The sequence below is a fragment of the Bubalus bubalis genome, chromosome 14 (assembly GCF_019923935.1).
Source record: "Bubalus bubalis isolate 160015118507 breed Murrah chromosome 14, NDDB_SH_1, whole genome shotgun sequence".
NCBI classification, from domain to species: Eukaryota; Metazoa; Chordata; class Mammalia; order Artiodactyla; family Bovidae; genus Bubalus; species Bubalus bubalis.
This window is the reverse complement of record NC_059170.1, coordinates 78,285,299-78,305,418: the sequence shown is the minus strand read 5'-3', so window position 1 is coordinate 78,305,418 and position 20,120 is coordinate 78,285,299. Positions and strand designations below refer to the sequence as shown.

Here is a 20,120-nt window from a genome sequence, read left to right as displayed (position 1 = left end):
TAGGGCTCCAGGTGGATTGAGAAGTGCTGCACTCGCTCTTTCCTGCTGTAAAGCAGCTGGAAGGCAGCTGTGGGAGTGGTGCTGTTGGATCTTGCTGGGAGGCCCTCGGAGAACTCACCTCATCAGACCACCTAAGGCAGTTGAAACGTGAGGCAATGTGTCTTGTGGAGGCCCGGAAACCCTCCCTGTCAAGTTGTCTCAGGACTGCATTGTGAAGGACGGTCGGCTTCTAACAGTGAGGATAGCAGGAAGCAGCAGGCTCATTTCAGTTCGAGAACAGTCTTGTTTGTAAAGGGAGTCAATGAAGAGGACAGGTCACAGGCCTTGGAGGCAGGTCGTGGAGATCCAGAATGCACTGCAAACTGTGGCTTCCCCTCACCGAGAAAGGTGAGGCAAGATTTCTTTTATTTATTTTTTTTGTGGATAGGTGCTTGGTGCGGACTTCTAGCATGCTGATGCGAGGACGGGCCTCCCTTCTTCCCGTGATGACCTCTTTAGGTAGAGCAGCACAGAGCAGTTGGTTAAGACCTGGCCACATGCCACTTAGATATCACTTTTCATTTCCTTTTTATGCCGTATTTTAAATTCTTTGGAACAGTGCTGCATTAAAGAAATACTGACCTCGGCCAGGTCTCCTGTACTGAATGCTCAGTGGATCGCGGCGTCCCTACAGCTGGCTAGTGGAGTGCTTATGCGGAGGCCTGGCTCTTGTAAATTTGATCATCCTTTTCAGAGACTGTCAGCTCTGCCGTGGTTTGGTTCCAGTCATCATCATAACAGTGGCTCTTGTATGAGTCCATGCAGTTCTTGACTGTGATGAAATGGTTGCCTCTCCGAGTGTTAACTAAAACAAAAATCCCAAACCAAAAATTTGAGGTACTAACAGTTAAGTTGCTACTTTTTGAAGATGTATTTTGACTTGAATGCTTTTAATTTGCTCATTGTAGTTAAGATGCACATGTAAACACTTTGCCTATTTGTATGTGGTGTGGAGTTTGGGGAGACCCAAATTTGAGTACATGTTTTCCTGAATAGTCTTGATTTTCTAAGTGAGGCTTACTTGAGCATTGTTTTACAAGCAGTTGTTTTATTCTATATCTCTGGGCAGTTCAAGTATTGACCTACTTAAAGAGTAGCTTTTAATTAAAAAAAAAACTTGGTGAATATATTATTAGAATGGAATTTTTGTTTGAAACACCTTACTTTCTTAGTTCTGACACAGGCAATGAAACTAAGTATTCTGCTAAGTCGCTTCAGTCGTGTCCGACTCTGTTGCATGAAAGTGAAGAGTGAAAGGGACGTCGCTCAGTCATGTCTGACTGTTTGCGACCCCATGGACTGCAGCCCACCAGGCTCCTCCATTCATGGGACTTTCCAGGCAAGAGTGCTGGAGTGGGGTGCCATTGCCTTCTCCGAAACTAAGTATAGAAACCCCTCAACTTTAATTCTGATTAGAACAGCGTGAGAGATGGAAGCAACAAGGGGTTCTTCAGTGGTGCCAAATAATTACTCCTGCAGCAAATGGTGGCGGTCTCTGAATGTTACTTGGTGTTGATACAGTTAAGGTTATGCCAACATTTACAGTCAGTGTGCCTTTGTATTGTGTCCTTCAAAGCATCATGGGGGAATTGTAGACTTTAAAGCTAATTAAAAGTAGCATAAAACATACTTTTTTTATTTGGACTTAAAGCAGAAACAGATTTTACTTTGAGTTTTTGCCAGAAGCTGGTTTCTATAATAACCCTCTGTCACAGGCTTCTAATTCTATTTGGATTATTTGTTAGAAGATATTTTTGTGGCTCAGTATAGAAATGCATGTGCGTTTTTCATTTTCATTTGGTGGTCTCCACTCCAGAAAGATAGGGTAAAAGTTGGCCTGAAGGTCCCTGGTGATTTCAGATGTGTTTGTGTTTTCCTGTAACACGGTTTCTCTCTGTGTAGCACATCTCTTATTTTTAGATCTTGTATTGTTTGCCTAAAATAACTATTTCATTCTCGTCACATACAGTATAAAATGAAGGAAGGCATTTCATTAAATAGTAATTAATTGAGGCCCTTGTGGACATGTGTGGTGATGGTCAAAACACAAAACTGATAACTCGTCTTTTCTGTGTGGCTTTGCTACAATAGGAAATGAAATTTTTTCTTTTACTCTGGCCTTGCCTTTGAGTCTCCTCCTGCTTTTACAGTGGTAAAAGTATTTAGGGTAACACATAACCCTTCCTTCAGGTGCCATGGGCGGTGTAGTGCGTTGAGGGAGCAGAGCTGTGTTGCTGCTGCTGCTGCTGCTGCTTAGTCGCTAAGTCGTGCCCAGCTCTTTTGCGACCCCATGAACTGGAGCTCTGCAGGCTCCTCTGGCCACGGGATTTCCCAGGCAGGAATACTGGTCCGAGTTGCTCTTTCCTTCCCCAGGGGATCTTCCTGACCCAAGGATTGAACCCACATCTCCTGCATTGGCAGGCGGATTCTTTACCGCTGAGCCACCAGGGAAGCTCTGGGGGAGAGGAGAAGTGAAGTGAAGTCGCTCTGTCGTGTCTGACTCTTTGTGACCCCATGGACTGTAGCCCACCAGGCTCCTCTGTCTGTGGGATTCTCCAGGCAAGAATACTGGAGTGGGTTGCCATTTCCTTCTGCAGGAGATCTTCCCCACCCAGGGGTTGAATCTGGGTCTCCCGCATTGCAGGCAGGTGCTTTGCCGTCTCAGCCACCAGAGCAGTGCTTATTTCTAAGTGTCATTGAGTGACTTAGGGCAAACACACATAGTGATGTGACTAGTATTTGGGAATCTTATTTTATCTTGAAGAGCATTTTCACTACCTTGTGGAGGTTGGGGAAGTTGGTTTGCAACACCTACCCTGTTGCTAGGCCTTCCCAGGTGGCACCAGTAATAAAGAACCCGCCTGCCAACGCAGGAGAGGTAAGAGATTCAGGGGTGATCCCTGGCTCGGGAAGACCCTCTGGAGAAGGAAATGTCAACTCACACCAGTATTCTTGCCTGGGAGATCCCATGGCCAGAGGACCCTGGCGGGCTACAATCCATAGGGTCACAAAGAGCATGACTGAGCATGCATGCACTCACCCTGCTAACAACCAGAACTGATACAGAACACCTGGTTTGAAGGCTGTTGGGATTTCTTCTTCCTGTTCCATGTGCCCTTCGGGAAAGGGTGACTTCATCTGATAAAGCCACACATTCCTTAGTTAAGTGCATAAGTGAAGAGGCCTTTGAATTTTAATGATCTGATTATGGAGATATTTTTGGTTATTATCTTCCAAATATCAGAAAAAAATACATATATACTAGCTAAAGTTAAAAAAAAAAAAAAACTTAGGAAAAATTGTTTTTCTTTTGACTAAAACATTGTTTTCCTCTTCTGTCAACTCAAGCCAACAGCAAACCTGGAGAAAGCTGCAGCCGTGGTGGGCAGGGCCTTCCCTTTGGCGTCTCCGATGGGATTAACGTCCCCTTTGGGGTCAGAGCAGCCCCCGCCTTGGGCCTTCTCAGAAGAGATCTCCTGAGGCCTGGCTTTAGTTTATCCAAAATAAGCTTTACCGTGTCATCCGTTGTCAACAGTAGTAATGTCAGATAAGAATTTCGGTTATATATGAATACTTTATCAAATGACTACGTGATGAAAGCGCGATTATTCTGATGTAGTTCAGCCAGAATACTGAGCTGTCGTCATCTTACCTGGTTAGCAGGATAATTAGCCAAGCTAAAGAAGAGAGCCCTTTTTTTTTCCTTTTGAATTATGTATCTTTTACTTTATTTCACTGACTGTAAGGAGCCATCAGTTGTAAGGTATGCCTTTATGTACCAACAAGAACGTGGAGGAGCTTAAAGTTATAGAATGCCATCAATTATAAGATTCAACCCAATTTCAGGGATGTTAAAATGTTGGGGGGGGCGGTGAGAGAAAAAGGAATCTTACAATTAGTAAATTGTAATACATGTCTATATAATACATAGAGTTTTAGGTGGGTTTTGATCATAATCATAATGTTAAAATATAATGAAGACTATATCAAACAAATCATTATTTCTGCCAAACATTATACAGATTCTTTAATTCTAGAAATCTAGATAAGAGATTATGTAGTCAGCAAGTTTACACATGAGGAGACTTAATATGAGATCATCCAGAGTACATGTAAATTAGCAATTGATTACCTGGTGTACTAAAGTATCTTAAACTTTACAAAAGAGATCATAGTAGTAGTCTTTTAAATATCTATCATTAGAGTATCTTGTATGATATATTTTACATGGTCTTTTTCAGGATCACCTCATTTAACATATGATAGAGAATGATTTGGCATTTAGATGAGTTAATAGTGCAAACAAAGTACACCCAGATACAGCTATAATCATCAAATATCGTGTTGAAATTTTAAAAGAATCATTGTTCTTGCCTTCACAGAATTGTCACATTCTGCCTTTGGACAGTTTACCCAAATGTAACGTACAGTTTAAGGTTGAATGGGACTTGGTGAGGAGGAAATGACACAAAGGAAATGCAGCGAAAACAGCCCATGAGCTTCCTCCCTCCAGCCACATGAAGGCATGCCTTGCCCGAGGGTTTGTCTTAGCTTCATCATACTTCATGCTAGAATTCACATCGGGTCATTGTTGAGAGGCCAAACTGAGTTGCTACTGTGGACATTGCTAGTGGCTCTGGACTGCCTGCTGCTTTGGGCTCTCTCAGGAGGAGGGCACAGCTGGGCATCTGCCAGTAGGTGGTCTTGAAGTCCAGGGACACTCAGCCTGGAGTGTGTCTTCCAGGGCCACAGTTGAGCGTTGGGTGGGACCTGGTCACAGTGCACCCCAGACCTCCTGATTGAGCCTCACCTGCAGCTTCGGAAGGAGAGGTGCAGCAGCCCAGGGCCAGCGTGGTGGAGCCAAACGAGCCTGCGGATGGATGAAATGTCCATGCTGTAAAGCAGGAAGATGAGGAGGGCAGGGAGCCAGATTAATCTTTGGGTGTTTGTGTTTTGAAAGATTGTATCACAAATGTTCCCTGCTTTGGGTACCATTGTTGCTAATAGTGGAAATTTACCTTTGCAGAGTGTTTTCAGCTTTTATCAAAGTGCTTTCACAGACCTGTAATCTTGCCTTTCAGGATCATCCTGAAAGGAGTGAGCTGAGTGGAATCACCCCATTTCACAGACTAGGAGAAGGAGGCTCACAGATTCTGAGTAACTAACCCTAAGGTCATGTATTATTGGCACTTACTTTTTTCACTATACTACGTTGCCAATGCTTGACTCAATATTTATTTCCAAATTTAGCACACATATAGTCTTGTTTTCCAGCAGCTGCTGCTATCTTTAGGAACTGTCAACATTTTGTCACTTATATATGTACTTTTTTCCCTCCAAAATCACAGGCATAACTTTTGCTCAGTATTGAAGAGAAAAATAAGCAAAACCAAAACACTGTTCCATCGTAATGTATCATTAGTCTTCTCTGTTAGGTTCTGGAAATGTCCAGCCTACCTTCTTTAAACTTCAGTCACCTTCCCTGCTGTAGCTGTAAACCAAATACAAGTCCAGGCAGGAGTGCAGGGTTAGAGCAAGTTAAACAAGACTTGCTAGTGCTGTTAGTTGTTGACATAGGATTTGTTGGTGCTAACCGTGAATGGCTGGTTTTCTAATTTTCATTTTGTTGGAGAGCCTGTTCTGTTACTGCTTCCTCATTACTGCTGTGCTCCTGGGTTCCTTCCTGTTACAGGTCCTCTGCATTTCTTTCCAGAAAGGGGCTTCACATTTGTCTAGCAGTTTCTTCCTGCAGGGCAGACAGTATGTGTATGTTCATGGTTTTCATAGCTGTAAATTTGGATCTGTAGTTTTCTTTTAAAATAGATTGGAAATACAAAGATAAAGCATTACATAAGGATGTGGGGTGATTACTGTGGGCGAAAATTAGAGTGACTAGAACAGACACAGTTGAAAAAGCAGTCAGGGAATCTGCACCTTAGTCCAGACATTGCCCACAACCTAACTGTGGAGTTTTCTCAAATCCCTTCATCTTCTGGACCCCTTGCATTAAATCATTGCTCTCATATTTTTAGTTCCAAACCTTTCTCAAGTCCCCCAACTGAATAAACTAGATTCTCCTATATAAAGGTAGTTCAGTTTAGTCGCTCAGTTGCCTCCGACTCCTTGCGACCCCATGGACTGCAGTGCACCAGGCCTCCCTGTCCATCACCAGTTCCTGGAGCTTGCTCAAACTCATGTCCATCGAGTCAGTGATGCCATCCAGCCATCTCATCCTCTGTTGTCCCCGTCTCCTCCTGCCTTCAGTCTTTCCCAGCATCAGGATCTTTTCCAGTGAGTGAGTTCTTTGCGTCAGGTGACCAAAGTTTTAAAGTTTCAGCTTCAGCATCAGTCCTTCCAGTGAATATTCAGAACTGATTTCCTTTAGGATTGACTGGTTTGAGCTCCTTGCAGTCCAAGGGACTCCTTTCAGTCCAAGGGATATGAAGGTAGAGTGTCTGGCAAACCTTCCAGTGGTAAGGAAGATGAACTAAGTGAGTTTAAATCCTGTTCATAGTTTTATTATTACTGGGAATTGGATGGAAAGAGATAAAAGTGATTGAACTTTCTGGCAGTTATAAAATTATCTGAAATCCACTGCTGTTAGCTAACCTTTTAAGCTTGGCTTCTAATCTTGGTCACCCTTGCATGCCCGACACCTAATATACTGCATGATCAGCATGTTGTATTTTGAGAATACTTTCATAAAAAATTGATGGGCTTCTTGACTTGACCTGTTTATTTACTTTATTAGGGCAAATTAACCATGTCTCATAACAGCTTTGAAAATTCAGGACATGTAGGAACAAGTGATATGCTAGACAGAAAGAAATTTTAGGGGTGAAATTTGATGGTAGATACTGGGCTGGTATTCCTTATTCTTCAACCCAGTGGGTATTCAATATTCTTTATTCTTGTAACCCAGTGTTTCTGGGTTACAGATTGAATACAGGGGGTTTTAACTATTTGAAGTTAATTTCAAGGGAAGGAAAGAAGCCATTATTTGTGTTTAATAAATAAACTATAGAAATAAAAGCAGAAAATAAAAGTGATATGATGAATATTTTGACTATTCAAATTAACCTGAGATTTCCATAACATTTTATGGTGTTCTGCATCATAAATTATTCTAAAAGACAGATATGGCTTCTCTTTTCAAAAAAATAAATGCAAACTCCCAATTTTGCGTGCAGTTTGAGGGGTTTCATGGGCTCCATTAGGTTGATGCAGCCTTGTCTTTTTCCTTATCTGGTGGCTCTTAATCCAAATTCCCGGTAGGAAAAACCCTGGACATTAAGCCTTAGAAGTCCTTAGAAATAATCTAGACCAGTGTTACTTCAGCTGTGGTCTTTAAGTCAAGTGACTGTATCAAAACCAATATTTAAAAGAAAAGAATAAAACAGAAAATATCATAGTATTTCATAACATGCCAAGCATAAGTTTAGTTTTGTAACCTGTGTTTTCATTTGTGTATAGATCTGTGTGTTTATGTGTGTCAGTACTAGGTCTGAAGACAAAAATAGATTTCTTATTGTGGATTGAGGATAAAGTTTGAGAAACACTCATCAGTTCTGGATGAACCTCTTCACTGTGTAGGCGCTTTAAAGGCTAAATGATTTGTTCAGACACTGTCCCTGCCAGCACGCATGCACACATAAACACACACAGAGCTCTAATTTGTAGTGGCTAACCAGGACTGAACCAGACTATTTGATTGCTAATTGTGCTGCACCACAGTGCTAATTTTTTGAAATATAACTGTGAGGTAGATTATTTTAAAAATTAAGTTATTCATCTGTTCCACACTTGGCATTTTTTTTAATCCTTCATTTTTCCCACTAATTGTCTCTTTCATCACCCTTTAAAATACTTTGGGCTTGAGCTTCTTTTCCTGAGTATTGAAAAGTATTTGGGGGCCTCCCCATTGGTCCTTTTAGTCTGCACATCTGAATCATAGAATCTGACTCTTAGGGGCTAATCAGAATTTCAGAACAAGACATGAAGGTTCAAAATGAAGTTATTTTGAATTATTTGTCCATTCATTTGAGAACTGAATGTGATATGTGGACCCAGATGTTGATACCTATCCTTGAGAAGACCTTACAACATTCCCTTTTTCCCTTATACAAACCTCATCTGTATGAGGTTTTCTCAGACTTGAATGTCATAGAAATGACTTGGAGGGTTTTGTTGAAAACGCAGATTCTGATGCAGAAGCTGGCCGAGCCCGTGGTTTCTAGCAGCAGCCCCAGGAGATGCTGCTGCTGCGCCCTGGCCCACATGTGCAGGCGCAAGTGCCATGTGCTGACTGCCTCATTAATGGTAAGAGGGAGCTCTCGGCAAGCTTTTGTCATGGTTTTATTAGCATTTTCATGCCTTTCCAAATTGGCTACAAAAATTAAAATGTCTTTCTTGTTTTTTAAAAACTGGATTAGTTTTTGTAGTGAAAGACACATCTTTAAAACAGCCACACTCCTCAGTCCCCACAGCCGAGAGGAAGGGCAAGGCCCCTCTTGGCAGCACTACTCTAGGTGATTCCAGTTTAACACACTTTTCCAAGCTTCTCCGCAAAACCTAACTTTCTAAATAAAGAGCATTTTCTAAAATATTGTATAATTTTCTTTCTTAAATTATTACGTGCACGTTCTCCTTTATTCTAGCCACATAAGAGCAGTGTTTTTTTGTAGGCACAGGTGAAGGCTGTTGAACTATATGCAAAAAATGAATAAAACCCACAAAACTACATGCTTGTGTCTGCCTATTATACTTTTTCTATTTTGTCTTTCCAGCTGCTGGTAAGTCTGTCTCAAAAGCCTTCATTTCCCTTCCATTCTAATTGATTACTTCTGACCTAAAAAGCCAGCTACTAGATTTGTTAGAAATACGCAGGGAATTATCCCCAGTCAAAAGGAGCTGCCTGGCGTGGAGCCTGTCCTGGGAGGGTGGTGGTCAGGAAGCTCAGTAGCGCGGAGCCTGCGCAAGACCCTCTGGCTATAGTTGTATTCTGAGAAGGCAGCTCTGAAGGAACACACTCGCTCCTTCTCCGTGCCCTTCTCCATGAGGTTTGCTCCCTCCCTCTCTGTCGTTCTCGCTCACACACACACTCTGTGGTGAAGTGTGTTTGCAGGCAATTGGAAGTGTGTGTGCGTGCGTGCACGTTCACGTGTGTGTTCACCCTGTGACTGAGAAGGCGGTACACGTAGCACAAAAGCGGCGCTTCAGGGTCTGGACGAACCAGGGGTGAAGAACCTGCGCTAAAGACCATGGTTCTCTGCTCACAGTCTGTCCTGCAGAGGCTTTGTAAACAGGTCTGAGAATAAAAGGATGACAGTAAAGAGGGCATTCCTCGATTGACTTTAGTGATTCAGAGTCCCAGGGATTTAAAGTCTGGTTTCCAGTGTGCTCTGTGTAGTAGATGGTTGGTTATAACTGCGACCGAAGGGCCCGTTCGGTGGACCCCGGCTGTCAGGCACTGGCTGTTCGGACAGCAGCGGTGCAGTGCTGGGCTGTGGTCCTGCAGGGGCGGCAGATGGGGCCGCCCCTGGGAGCAGCCAGAGTGCAGAGCTTGGCTCATCAGCCCCTGAAGGTACCTGTGCGTGTGTGGGGCCTGTCCTTACTCAGCAAAGCTAGAAACTGTTGGAGGGTTCACGTCTGTGGAAACCACACAGGAGTTGGTATTATTCTGATTCAAAGCAGAGGGAACCTGTTTGCATCTCAACTACACAGCATCAGAACATACATCATTTTGGATAGCCTTGTTAATGTGTGTTAGAATTTGAGGATTATACTCTTTAAAATTGTGATGAAGCTAAATGTAACCATACCGTTTAGTTTGGATTTTTCGAAGTTCTGAACAGGACCCCATTTCACATATTTTTAGTGAGTTGTAACCTTTAAATGCTGATTACCAGATTGGTCTCATTTGAATCTTATTTTTACATCTAGAATGAGTTTTATGTTTCAGTGCAGCTAAACCTGCTGGTATCATTTTAGTCTAATTAACAGTATTTTGTGATCTGGGACTCCTATCAAACAAAGTTCATCGTAAGAACTAGAAAACCCTGGGAGGTAAAATGAACACATGACCTCATCTCCTGTTTTGCACTAGACTCTAACTTGCATTAAAAGAGACTAAAAATGGAGAAAGAAAATTTTCATTCTTTTATTACATTAAGCGTTAATAAATGTGTTTAATATGACTTCTCTATGTGTAATCCCTCTTAGCTGGTAAAATGGAGGGCTTTGTTTGAAGTACTAGAAACTAAATGCTGCCAGGAGAAGGATTTTACTAGAAACATAGAGTAGATATCAGTCCCTAAGCTTTGTTAATTGATCCTGCTTGTTTAACCAGGGAAATAAAAATGCACGTCTGCTGAAGAGAAGTCTGTGGACTTAAACTCTTCCTGTTTTCAAATATGTTTCGTAGGTGTTTATCTTATTTAAACGTACAGACTTATAGTAGCCAAGAGAATGCAACTGCTGTTCCTTTAACGTCAGAACCATGCACGCTACAATAGGTGTCACTGTTTGGCTTGGTCCAATCATGGTTGGTGACTTCAGCTATTGGCTCTGAGCACTGGCTGTCTGACTCCATCTGCAGGGCTGTAATACCTACTCTCCTCCGGTCCATTCACCACACAACTTCAGCCGGCTGAACAGACTCCCGCAGCTCCAGCACATCTTGCTAACCTAATTCAGAAAACAAGCACTACGGCTCTCTCTGCCTGTCGTCTCCTTTCAGTGTAGCATTTTCAGGTGATCTAGGAAACTGGGTTATTTTTATGAGCAAATAAGAGAAACAGGAATCATGATGGGGATGTATTTAACAGACCCAGTACTGGATAAAACTTAAAACCAGTGTCTCATTCAACATAGTAAAAAGGTCACCTTGCCTGCCTGAGAAAAGAAGCAAAATATCAGCTTGTTGGTTTCTGTTTTCATCTCAGCTCGTGCTAGCCTCTTTTCCCTGATGCTCGCACCGACTTGGGATATCTGGCTATAAAGAGAGACCTACTGTACTCATGGTAGATGACAAGGAAAGGAACATGAAATGTCTCACCTTCTTCTTGATGCTTCCAGAGACGGTAAAGAACAGGTCCAAGAAAAGCTCGAAGAAAACAAATCCCAGCAGCAGCAGCAGCAGTAGCAACAGCAGCAGCAAGTTGCCTCCAGTTTGTTATGAAATAATTACCTTGAAGACTAAAAAGAAGAAGAAGATGGCTGCTGATATATTCCCCCGCAAAAAACCAGCCAGCTCCAGCAGCAGCACTGTCCAGCAGTACCACCAGCAGAATCTCAGTAACAACAACCTTATTCCTGCCCCCAATTGGCAGGGGCTCTATCCCACCATTAGGGAGAGGTAAGTGCCGGGCCAGCATATTTACTTGAAAAGTTTTCCTGTGTTGAAGTCTCTGCTTTTACACAACCTGTAATGTATTTTAACATAAATCTGTGTTTCCTCTTTTCCCAGCAGCTTTATTGGTAATGGAAAACTGCCTTGTATCTTTTCCAGAGCAGTACAGCTGTTTTCCTCTTAGATAAAAATATTTTTGTAAGCTGTAACATTTAAGTGACAGGGTTGTGTCTTTGGGTTATAGGAGATAGAAACCTCTTATTTGTCCTTAAGTCTAAAAAAAAGTTTGGATAACTTTTTTTTTTTTAAACTTTAGTTACTTCCATGTGTTTGCAGTGATTACAAATGCAGTTGTATAGTTGGAACCTTTATTTGTAGTTTTACCCCGAAGTTACTCTTTCCTGGGTTTTTTATGTTAGGGAGGGGGTGTTACAATGCTGTGAATTAATGAATTGCCTCTGTTTATAGAAATGCGGTGATGTTCAATAATGATCTGATGGCAGATGTACATTTTGTGGTTGGGCCACCAGGTGGGACTCAGCGGTTGCCAGGACACAAAGTAAGCAACAGCTGCATTACCAGTTTCGCCCTGAGCTCTCCACAGAGGGACCCTCTCCCTGATCCCGGAACGGGGCTGGGCAGCTCGCAGGCAGTGCTTGGTTTCCCCCCATCACAGAGCAGGCACAACCTCTCCAGAGGGCCCTTGGCCACGCTTAATTTTTTTTTTTTTCTTTGTTTCCTTCTACCCTGCTTTATATCCCCCACAAAAACATGCCCTCTTCACTCCCCAGTCATGGGAAGTTGTTGTGATAGGTTTGGAAAGTCATATGCTGACCCTTCTCCTAGAAATCAGTTAGATATGCTTTTATTTATTTTATAATGAGGGACCTTGTGTATTAATCTGTGAAAGCCTTGATAATTAGCAGCACAGAGACTGGTTTGCATGAACTTCTGTCTTTTGCTTTCACAGCCAGATCCTCTGGACCTTGGCTTTGTCTGTAGAGCAGGTGTTAGGTACTCTGATCACTTTAGAGTTGTTTTTCTGGAATGATTTGCTGAAAATGTTTTCAATTTGGTGCATGAAATAAGATTTCCCCTTCTTCACAGTACGTTTTAGCTGTTGGGAGCTCTGTGTTCCATGCAATGTTTTACGGAGAACTTGCCGAGGACAAAGATGAGATCCGAATACCAGATGTCGACCCTGCTGCTTTTCTCGCCATGCTGAAGTAAGCATCACGCGTATGTTTTCAAAGAGTTTGTTTCTGTTGTGTTTGTGCTCTGCTGGCTTCACAGTTAAGTGTAACTTCCAGATAATACAAAAGAGAGGCCGATAAAGAAAGAGGGTGCTGCTTTACCTAATAAATGTTTTCAAAGAAAACTCCTGTGCATCTTTCCATGGAAAGCATGTGGAATGAAGCAGGCGTTTCTAAGCACACCTTGGCGTGGGATCTGGGAGCAAGAGGCATACAGTGATTTCATCTTTAATGACTTATAATTAAAAATAACTTTCTGGTTAGGGATTATCTAATAGAGTATGTTCTCTCTGTGTGTGAAGTCTTTAAGAACACATAAATTATATTTTGGTGTCACAGTTCCAGAAATTGTATGCATTATTTAAATCCTACCAGTTAGGAGGTTTTTGAGTTTTATAGGAGTTATTGTCTCCTATCAGCAAATATAAAATTAATTATCTGATCTTGATGCACACGTACATACACATGCTCTCACATAAAGTCACATACCATTTCTCAAGGGTAAGAAGTAAGAAGCATTTGCATTTTGTAGTAAAGGAGAAATTTTTGAAAGATTTGATTAATTTTCTATAGTTTTATACGGATTTGTTCAGAAAAACTTTAATTGGTCATTCAGAAATACAGTTATAAGATATACATTTTTTTAAAAAATAGTTTTCTATCTCATGAGTCTTTTTCAAAATCCAGTACATGTTAACCAGATAAATAGAATCTTCTTCTGTGACATGGGTTGATGCTGGAGAGTGTTATAGTCTACAGTGTGTGATTAGAGTCCAGTGATTATTCTAAGTGATGTTTAGGTGATTTTTGTTGAGCCTTATTCTAGCAGACCAAAGTGTATCAGAGTTCAAGGTTATATGCTGTTGTGGGGATGTTGAGTCATTGGAGTGCATTACAATGTATGTTGAAAAAAAATTATTCATTGGGTCAAGTTGGACAGTAATGCCACAAACAGTTAAAATGTTAATATATATTGTTTTCTGCCTACTGAAAAATAAGTATTATAGTTAATTCCTGAACTTTAAAGTGTTGTAATTCTTTATTTATAGTCTAGTTTTGAAATCCATCTGCTACTCTTAACTTTCACAGTGGGAGAGGTTGGAAAATTAGAGGCAAATGAGCATGTAAAGTACCAAAACATAAACTAATCTACCACTTTCAGCCAACAGAGACTTTATGACTTTTGTAATGTCTTAAAGACCTACTTGCAGAAACCTGTCTTACCTGTAGGAATTTTTGTGTGCTGTTTTCCCCGTGACGCTAGCTGTGTATATTTGACATTGTTTCTGTGCAGAGGAGAATGCTGACACTAGTCCGGTATTTCGGCGTCACTGTAGTCAAGTAGAGTGTTCTGTTGCTGCAGAAATATGTACATAATTAGAAAGCCCGAGTATTAGTCACAAAGTTCCATTTCACCAAAGCCGTTTGATTCATCATTTGACAAGCATCTTTTCTTATAAATGTGTTGCCTAGAATATATCTTGACACAGCTTTTAAAATTATACGTGCAGTCCACATAAAGCGGCGAGAATCAGAAGGATAGCAGGTGCCGTTTACTGCCGTGCCATGCTGGATCAGCACTGCATGATCACCTGGGCGAGCGGAGGCCAGGCTTGCTTCACCCCTGCCTTGTGGGTGAAGCACCAGTACTCCTGGAAAGGGCGTTGTCAGGAAGGAGGAGAAGACTGCTCACTTGCCCGTTCCAGGGTGAGAGCTGCAAAGTGCTGACCCTGCTGCAGAGTCCTCCTACGGTCCCCATGCTCCGGTCAGAGCATCACTGCTGCGGGTATTTTGTCCAGCAGTCTTGCCATCTTGCCAGTAGCTGTCTTAGTCTCAGAGACAAGGAAGGGCTTCCTCGGCGCAAAAATGCAGCTTCCATTTGTGATTGCGGTCCTTTTTCTCATTGCCATCCTTATATTTTTTGTATTTTCTTCCAGAAGCCCTCTAATTTCTTGTTTCACTAAGGAAAACTTAATAGCAAGTTGCTAAACACCTTAGCTAGAAATTTTTTAAAAATTATGTTTATTAGTATGTATTTTTCACCTGTGTGCAGTTCTCACTGACTTATCTCTTGATCAACAATAGAATATGAAAGAAGCAGATGATTTCTACCTTGACATACCATCCTGGGAGATTGCCACTGTCCCCCAAAACAGTAAGAAGTGTCTCCTGAAATACAGACACTTCAGAGAAGCACACAAATAGTGCATATTTAGACATTTTTATTTGTCTTTTAATTAAATATATCTAGAAATAATGTATTCTTTAATTCTGAAAGTGGAAGGAATGTGTGGAGGAGAGGAAAGAATTTAGAGTTTAAAAAAAAAGCAGATACAAAGCCTGCATTGGATTCTACATAAAGTTAACTGTGAGATAGCATCAAGCATCGAAGCCCATACTTAAAAAATCCATTGAACTTGGGACTACTTGAAAAATACCTTTTTAAGATCAGATTTTATTTTGTGCTTCAGGAAAATCCAAGTCATTCTTAATTAAAAGCATCAAGATGCAATCATTGCTAACATTATAGTATTAAAGATATTTGTTTCCATCTGAATGCACAGAAACACTTTTAAGTAAAACTATATACATATATTTCTCCTAAAACATGGGGATTATTTCTAATATAATACAGTATATATATATAAAATATATAATTTTGCTATTTTTTCCCTAATATTAACTGTCCTTGATCTAAGTCCTTTCTCAAACAGTTCTCAAATCCTCAATTTTTTCTCCCCCCTTTGAGAGGACAGGGAACATAGCTGTAAAATAGAGGCTAGAATGGTTGCATGAAGTTAATGTCTTTAATTATACACACTTTCTACTAAATTGAAGTGTTGATGATTTATGAATGTATTTCAGATGTTGCTGTAATGTCTAATCATTTTTGTAATAACTGTCACTTAAGATGATTTTCTTGGAACTAACTTGAAAGTAGCTGCATCTTTTCTTGCTGGACACGGTCATTTGGTGAAAATTCCATTTACACGCCGGACTCTTTCTTGCAGATACATCTATTGTGATGAAATTGACTTGGCTGCTGACACGGTCTTGGCCACTCTTTATGCTGCCAAAAAGTACATCGTCCCTCACCTCGCCAGGGCCTGCGTCAATTTCCTGGAGACCAGCCTGAGCGCCAAGAACGCCTGTGTGCTCCTGTCCCAGAGCTGTTTGTTCGAGGAGCCGGACCTCACCCAGCGCTGCTGGGAGGTGATCGACGCCCAGGCCGAGCTGGCGCTCAAGTCCGAGGGGTTCTGCGACATCGACTTCCAGACCCTGGAAAGCATCCTCCGCAGGGAAACTCTGAATGCCAAAGAAATTGTGGTCTTCGAGGCCGCGCTCAACTGGGCTGAGGTGGAATGCCAGCGACAGGATCTGGCTTTGAGCATTGAGAACAAGCGCAAGGTGCTGGGCAAGGCGCTGTACTTGATCCGCATCCCGACCATGGCCCTGGACGATTTCGCCAACGGTGCTGCACAGTCTGGCGTCTTGACTCTGAACGAGACCAACGACATCTTCCTTTGGTACACGGCGGCCAAGAAGCCCGAGCTGCAGTTCGTGAGCAAGGCCCGCAAGGGGCTGGTGCCACAGCGCTGCCACCGCTTCCAGTCCTGCGCCTACCGGAGCAACCAGTGGCGCTACCGGGGCCGCTGCGACAGCATCCAGTTCGCCGTGGACAAGAGGGTCTTCATCGCGGGCTTCGGGCTGTACGGCTCCAGCTGCGGCTCGGCCGAGTACAGCGCCAAGATCGAGCTCAAGCGGCAGGGCGTGGTCCTGGGGCAGAACCTCAGCAAGTACTTCTCGGACGGCTCGAGCAGCACGTTCCCTGTGTGGTTCGAGTACCCGGTGCAGATCGAGCCGGACACCTTCTACACGGCTAGCGTCATCCTGGACGGCAATGAGCTCAGCTACTTCGGGCAGGAGGGCATGACGGAGGTGCAGTGCGGCAAGGTCACCGTGCAGTTCCAGTGCTCGTCGGACAGCACCAACGGCACGGGCGTGCAGGGCGGCCAGATCCCCGAGCTCATCTTCTATGCCTGAGCGCGCCGGCTCCCCACTTCACGCTCAGCTCGGCTGCAGCCAGCCATCTGCGCGGGCTGTTCGTAAGGAACAGAGCTATGCGCCGGTTCTGATTTCTTTCAACCTTTTTCGTTATGTACAGGCAAAAATGCAGCACTCAGCTTTTAACTGTATGTCGGAAAGCCAAATTCTTAGCAAGGCTTGTGGTTCTTAAGAGTTGCACCTATCCTACCCGGGGAGATTTTGCATTCTTTTCCGACTGCCCCACTGACCTCTCAGTTTAAGAAGATTTTTGGATCACCTCAGATTTCCTTTTGGGCTTTATTTTGACAAAGAGAAAGAAATACTCTAAAGTAACAGTAGCAATTATTTTTAAACGGAAATCCTCCCTCTCCCCAAACAGATAAACCTCAGTGTACAATTTTGAAAGACATTTTGCTTGATAATAAGTAATAATTTAGAAAGTAGACAGTAGTCATCTTTACCTTTATTTCCTTTTAAATATTTTGGGCATTTGCTTTGGACATTGCTTTTTCTTAAATCCTAAATTCATAAGTTTGTTAAATTTTTAAACTGCAGCGGTCAACGGAAGGTAAAACAAGTAAGAAACAAGCAGATTTGTGTTCTTTCAGTTTAGAAGACAGGCAATTCCAGTACAGAGGCTTCCTTTAGAAGTAACAAAATTGCAAAACTTTATTGTCAACTAGAGAAAAATTGCAGGTCTGTTTACTGACACTAAAATAGTCTTAAAAGGAAGCCTGAAAAAGTCCCACATGACAAATAGTTTAATTGATGGCACATTATAATCCAGAGTTTGAAAAAGTCAAGCTCTTTTCTCCCTGCTTAGCTTCTGATCCCTGCCACTTGCTGGTTTTCAAAAGTTGTACTGTATAGAATTCCTATTCCCCCATTCCCATGAAGAGAGGACCAAACGATTTCCTCAGATGAATAGAATAACGGTTAGTTTTGTAGTGCCACATGTTAATGTAATAAGATACTTTATGCATTGATTTTTTATTTTTAATCTGAAATATATTTTACTTAATCTGCTTTGACCACACTGTCTCTTCTTCGTTAATTATGATTCTGTCCCATTCCTGGACTGCTAGAATCTGGCCTGTGACCATCTGAACGAGCCAATATATGCCTGCAGGGTTTTTAAAAAGTAGTCTGGAGTAATAAACTCGATGATACCTTAATGTTCACTGCCTCAACATCACATCCAGTTCTCTCTTTTTTTGTTTTTTTTCCCATGGATAGTGTAAACAAAGAGGGAAAAGCTCGTCAAAACATTCTCCTTCAGCAAAGGCTTGTGCTGGCTTAGTGCCCGTGACCCTAGTGGTGTACACTGCGGTCGCTCCCAGCTGAAGTATCCACGTGTTTCTGGGTAACTTTTCTGCCCAGTGTGATCCTGAGATGGCTTCCCCGCCACCCAGAGTGTGGTCCCTGGCCACCTCCTTCTCCTGTTCTGAGCCCGAAGCTGGCTCTGGAGCGGGGGCTAGTCCCGGGGTGGGTGTGTGCGTGGGTGCCCGTGCGCATGCGGTGCGCGCCGGCTCAGGAGCTGTCTCCTGCTGCCCGGCCAGCGGGGCTGGGACAGAAGGGGCCCCCTGCCGGGCCCACGCGGCCCGCAGAAGGGGACTGCCTGTGCTTCCGGGCCGCTTCTCTCCCGTAGACGTGGGCTGCTGCTTCGGCCGGCTTCCCCGATGGAGAAAAACACTGGATTACAGAAATGCTTTAATCGTCTTTGCCCTTACCTATGTCTGTTAGCATGGAGGGTCAGAAGCTGTTACCAGTGATTAACAGATGAGTGCTCCCAGGACAAGCTTCCAAAATTATCTAACAGTTATTTCTTATTAGCAAGATGACAGGTAGTAGTTGTGGCAAACCGTCTATGAAACGGAGGTAGGTTTTCAATTAAAAATATTTCTACAAAGGGTTTTGTTTATAAATTATGGTTAAACATTTTGGTAACTAACTCATAGCTACCTTGCAATTGGTAGACTATAGATTTACCTGATTGGAAGGCACTTATTTATAAGCCAGAGGAGAAGAAACTTTTTAGCACTAATTTCATCATACTAGATTGTTTCGGAGGGGAGTGTGATAACCTTGTTCATTCAGTAACACCCATGATCAGTGCTCCTATTAGTAGCTACCCTCCAGAGGCTGGGAACCTGTTGGGTGAGAGCCCCATGAGATCCTATATACGGAAGACCTTATGGAAGAACTTAATTTTATAATTGCTGTCACTTGAAGAAAAAAAAAAATCCGTCATCTGATTGGCTGGCGCCAAGAGCTGTGGTATAAATTTGAAGATTGTATTTAAAATAAGAAAATGTTATCTTTTAAATCCTATTCTCCCTTCTGCATTTTCAATGACATGGAGTTAAGGCTAATATGCTTGCTTTATTTTCTTTGGTAATCTCAAATTTTGTAGCTTTCAAAACTAGAAACCATTGTTCTGACAAGGCAGGCAACTGTAATGCATAAACATGATTTTATTAAACACTGCCCTGTAGATGCTTTTCCCCACGTATCTGGCAGTCTTTGTTGTCGTTTATATCCTGGGGATAAGGGGAACTAGGCTAGCAGTTCTAATGTAACATTCTTTAAGCATATCTTAATATAGTATTTAAGTAAATGGTCTAATTTCTACATAATATTGCACTGAACTGTCTTTTTTTTTTAAGGTGTCTAAATAAGCTTGCTAATTCAAGACACTAGCCAGTTGTGCATCAGAGTGCTTGAATTCAGGAGCTTACCGCATTATTTATGAAGGAAAAATATATAAATATGAAGTACCTCATGTTGAATGTTATTGTACTGTATTTTTAATGTAACAGTGCAGATCTTGTTAGACACATGAATGTGTATAATCATGTTAAATGCAAATAAAATAAAACCGGTTCATATATTTGTCTTCCTTAACATTTTTGTAGGTTCCTTAAAGTAGTAAAAAAAACGCATTCTGGCATTTTGGTGCCACTTAACCGTTTACAGAGATGGTTTTTTCAGGAACATTTGTTTGCTAAGTTACTCACATATCATTGATCCCTAAAGAAGTAAAAATCTGGTAAAGAATAATAGAATAATGAATATGTTAATCAGTTGCATTGTTGAAAACCTGAGTGTTAAGTCGATGCGAGAGAGTGAGTGGATGCGTTTATGTTCCAGTTGTGGAATTTTGTAGTTGGCTGGTATTCTGATGGCTTAGTTGCTCACATGCCTGTAGAGCTCCCTGAGCTCACTGCTGTTGATGGCAGATCACATCTAGCGTTAGCGTGGCCACTGCTGTGTATCCTGCTGTTGTAATAGCTTACATCTAGGAATAAAGATCAGTGTGACATGACAGTGATGAATATAATTTTATGTCTTCAACTGGGTTTCCATTATATTTCCCTATATCAAGTACATTTATATACACACATAACTATATACATGCATTTTTTTTCAGT

The 20,120-nt window shown here is 42.1% G+C and overlaps 1 protein-coding gene across 4 annotated transcripts in view; it reads left to right on the top strand.

Moving 5' to 3' along the window:
* BTBD3 (BTB domain containing 3) overlaps nucleotides 1-19,577 on the top strand; it is a 33,266-nt gene extending 13,689 nt beyond the window's left edge. The window contains exons 2-5 of one of the 4 annotated variants that reach the window (XM_044928295.2): nucleotides 10,463-11,395; nucleotides 11,858-11,948; nucleotides 12,497-12,615; nucleotides 15,654-19,577. In XM_044928295.2, coding sequence (XP_044784230.1) covers nucleotides 11,058-11,395; nucleotides 11,858-11,948; nucleotides 12,497-12,615; nucleotides 15,654-16,686 — 1,581 coding nt within the window. In that variant the 5' untranslated portion in view covers nucleotides 10,463-11,057 and the 3' untranslated portion in view covers nucleotides 16,687-19,577. Of the gene's footprint in view, nucleotides 1-6,400; nucleotides 11,396-11,857; nucleotides 11,949-12,496; nucleotides 12,616-15,653 lie in introns of those variants that run through there. The other 3 variants (XM_044928296.2, XM_044928298.2, XM_006047231.4) reach the window with 3 other exon arrangements.
* Nucleotides 19,578-20,120: the final 543 nt, after the last annotated feature.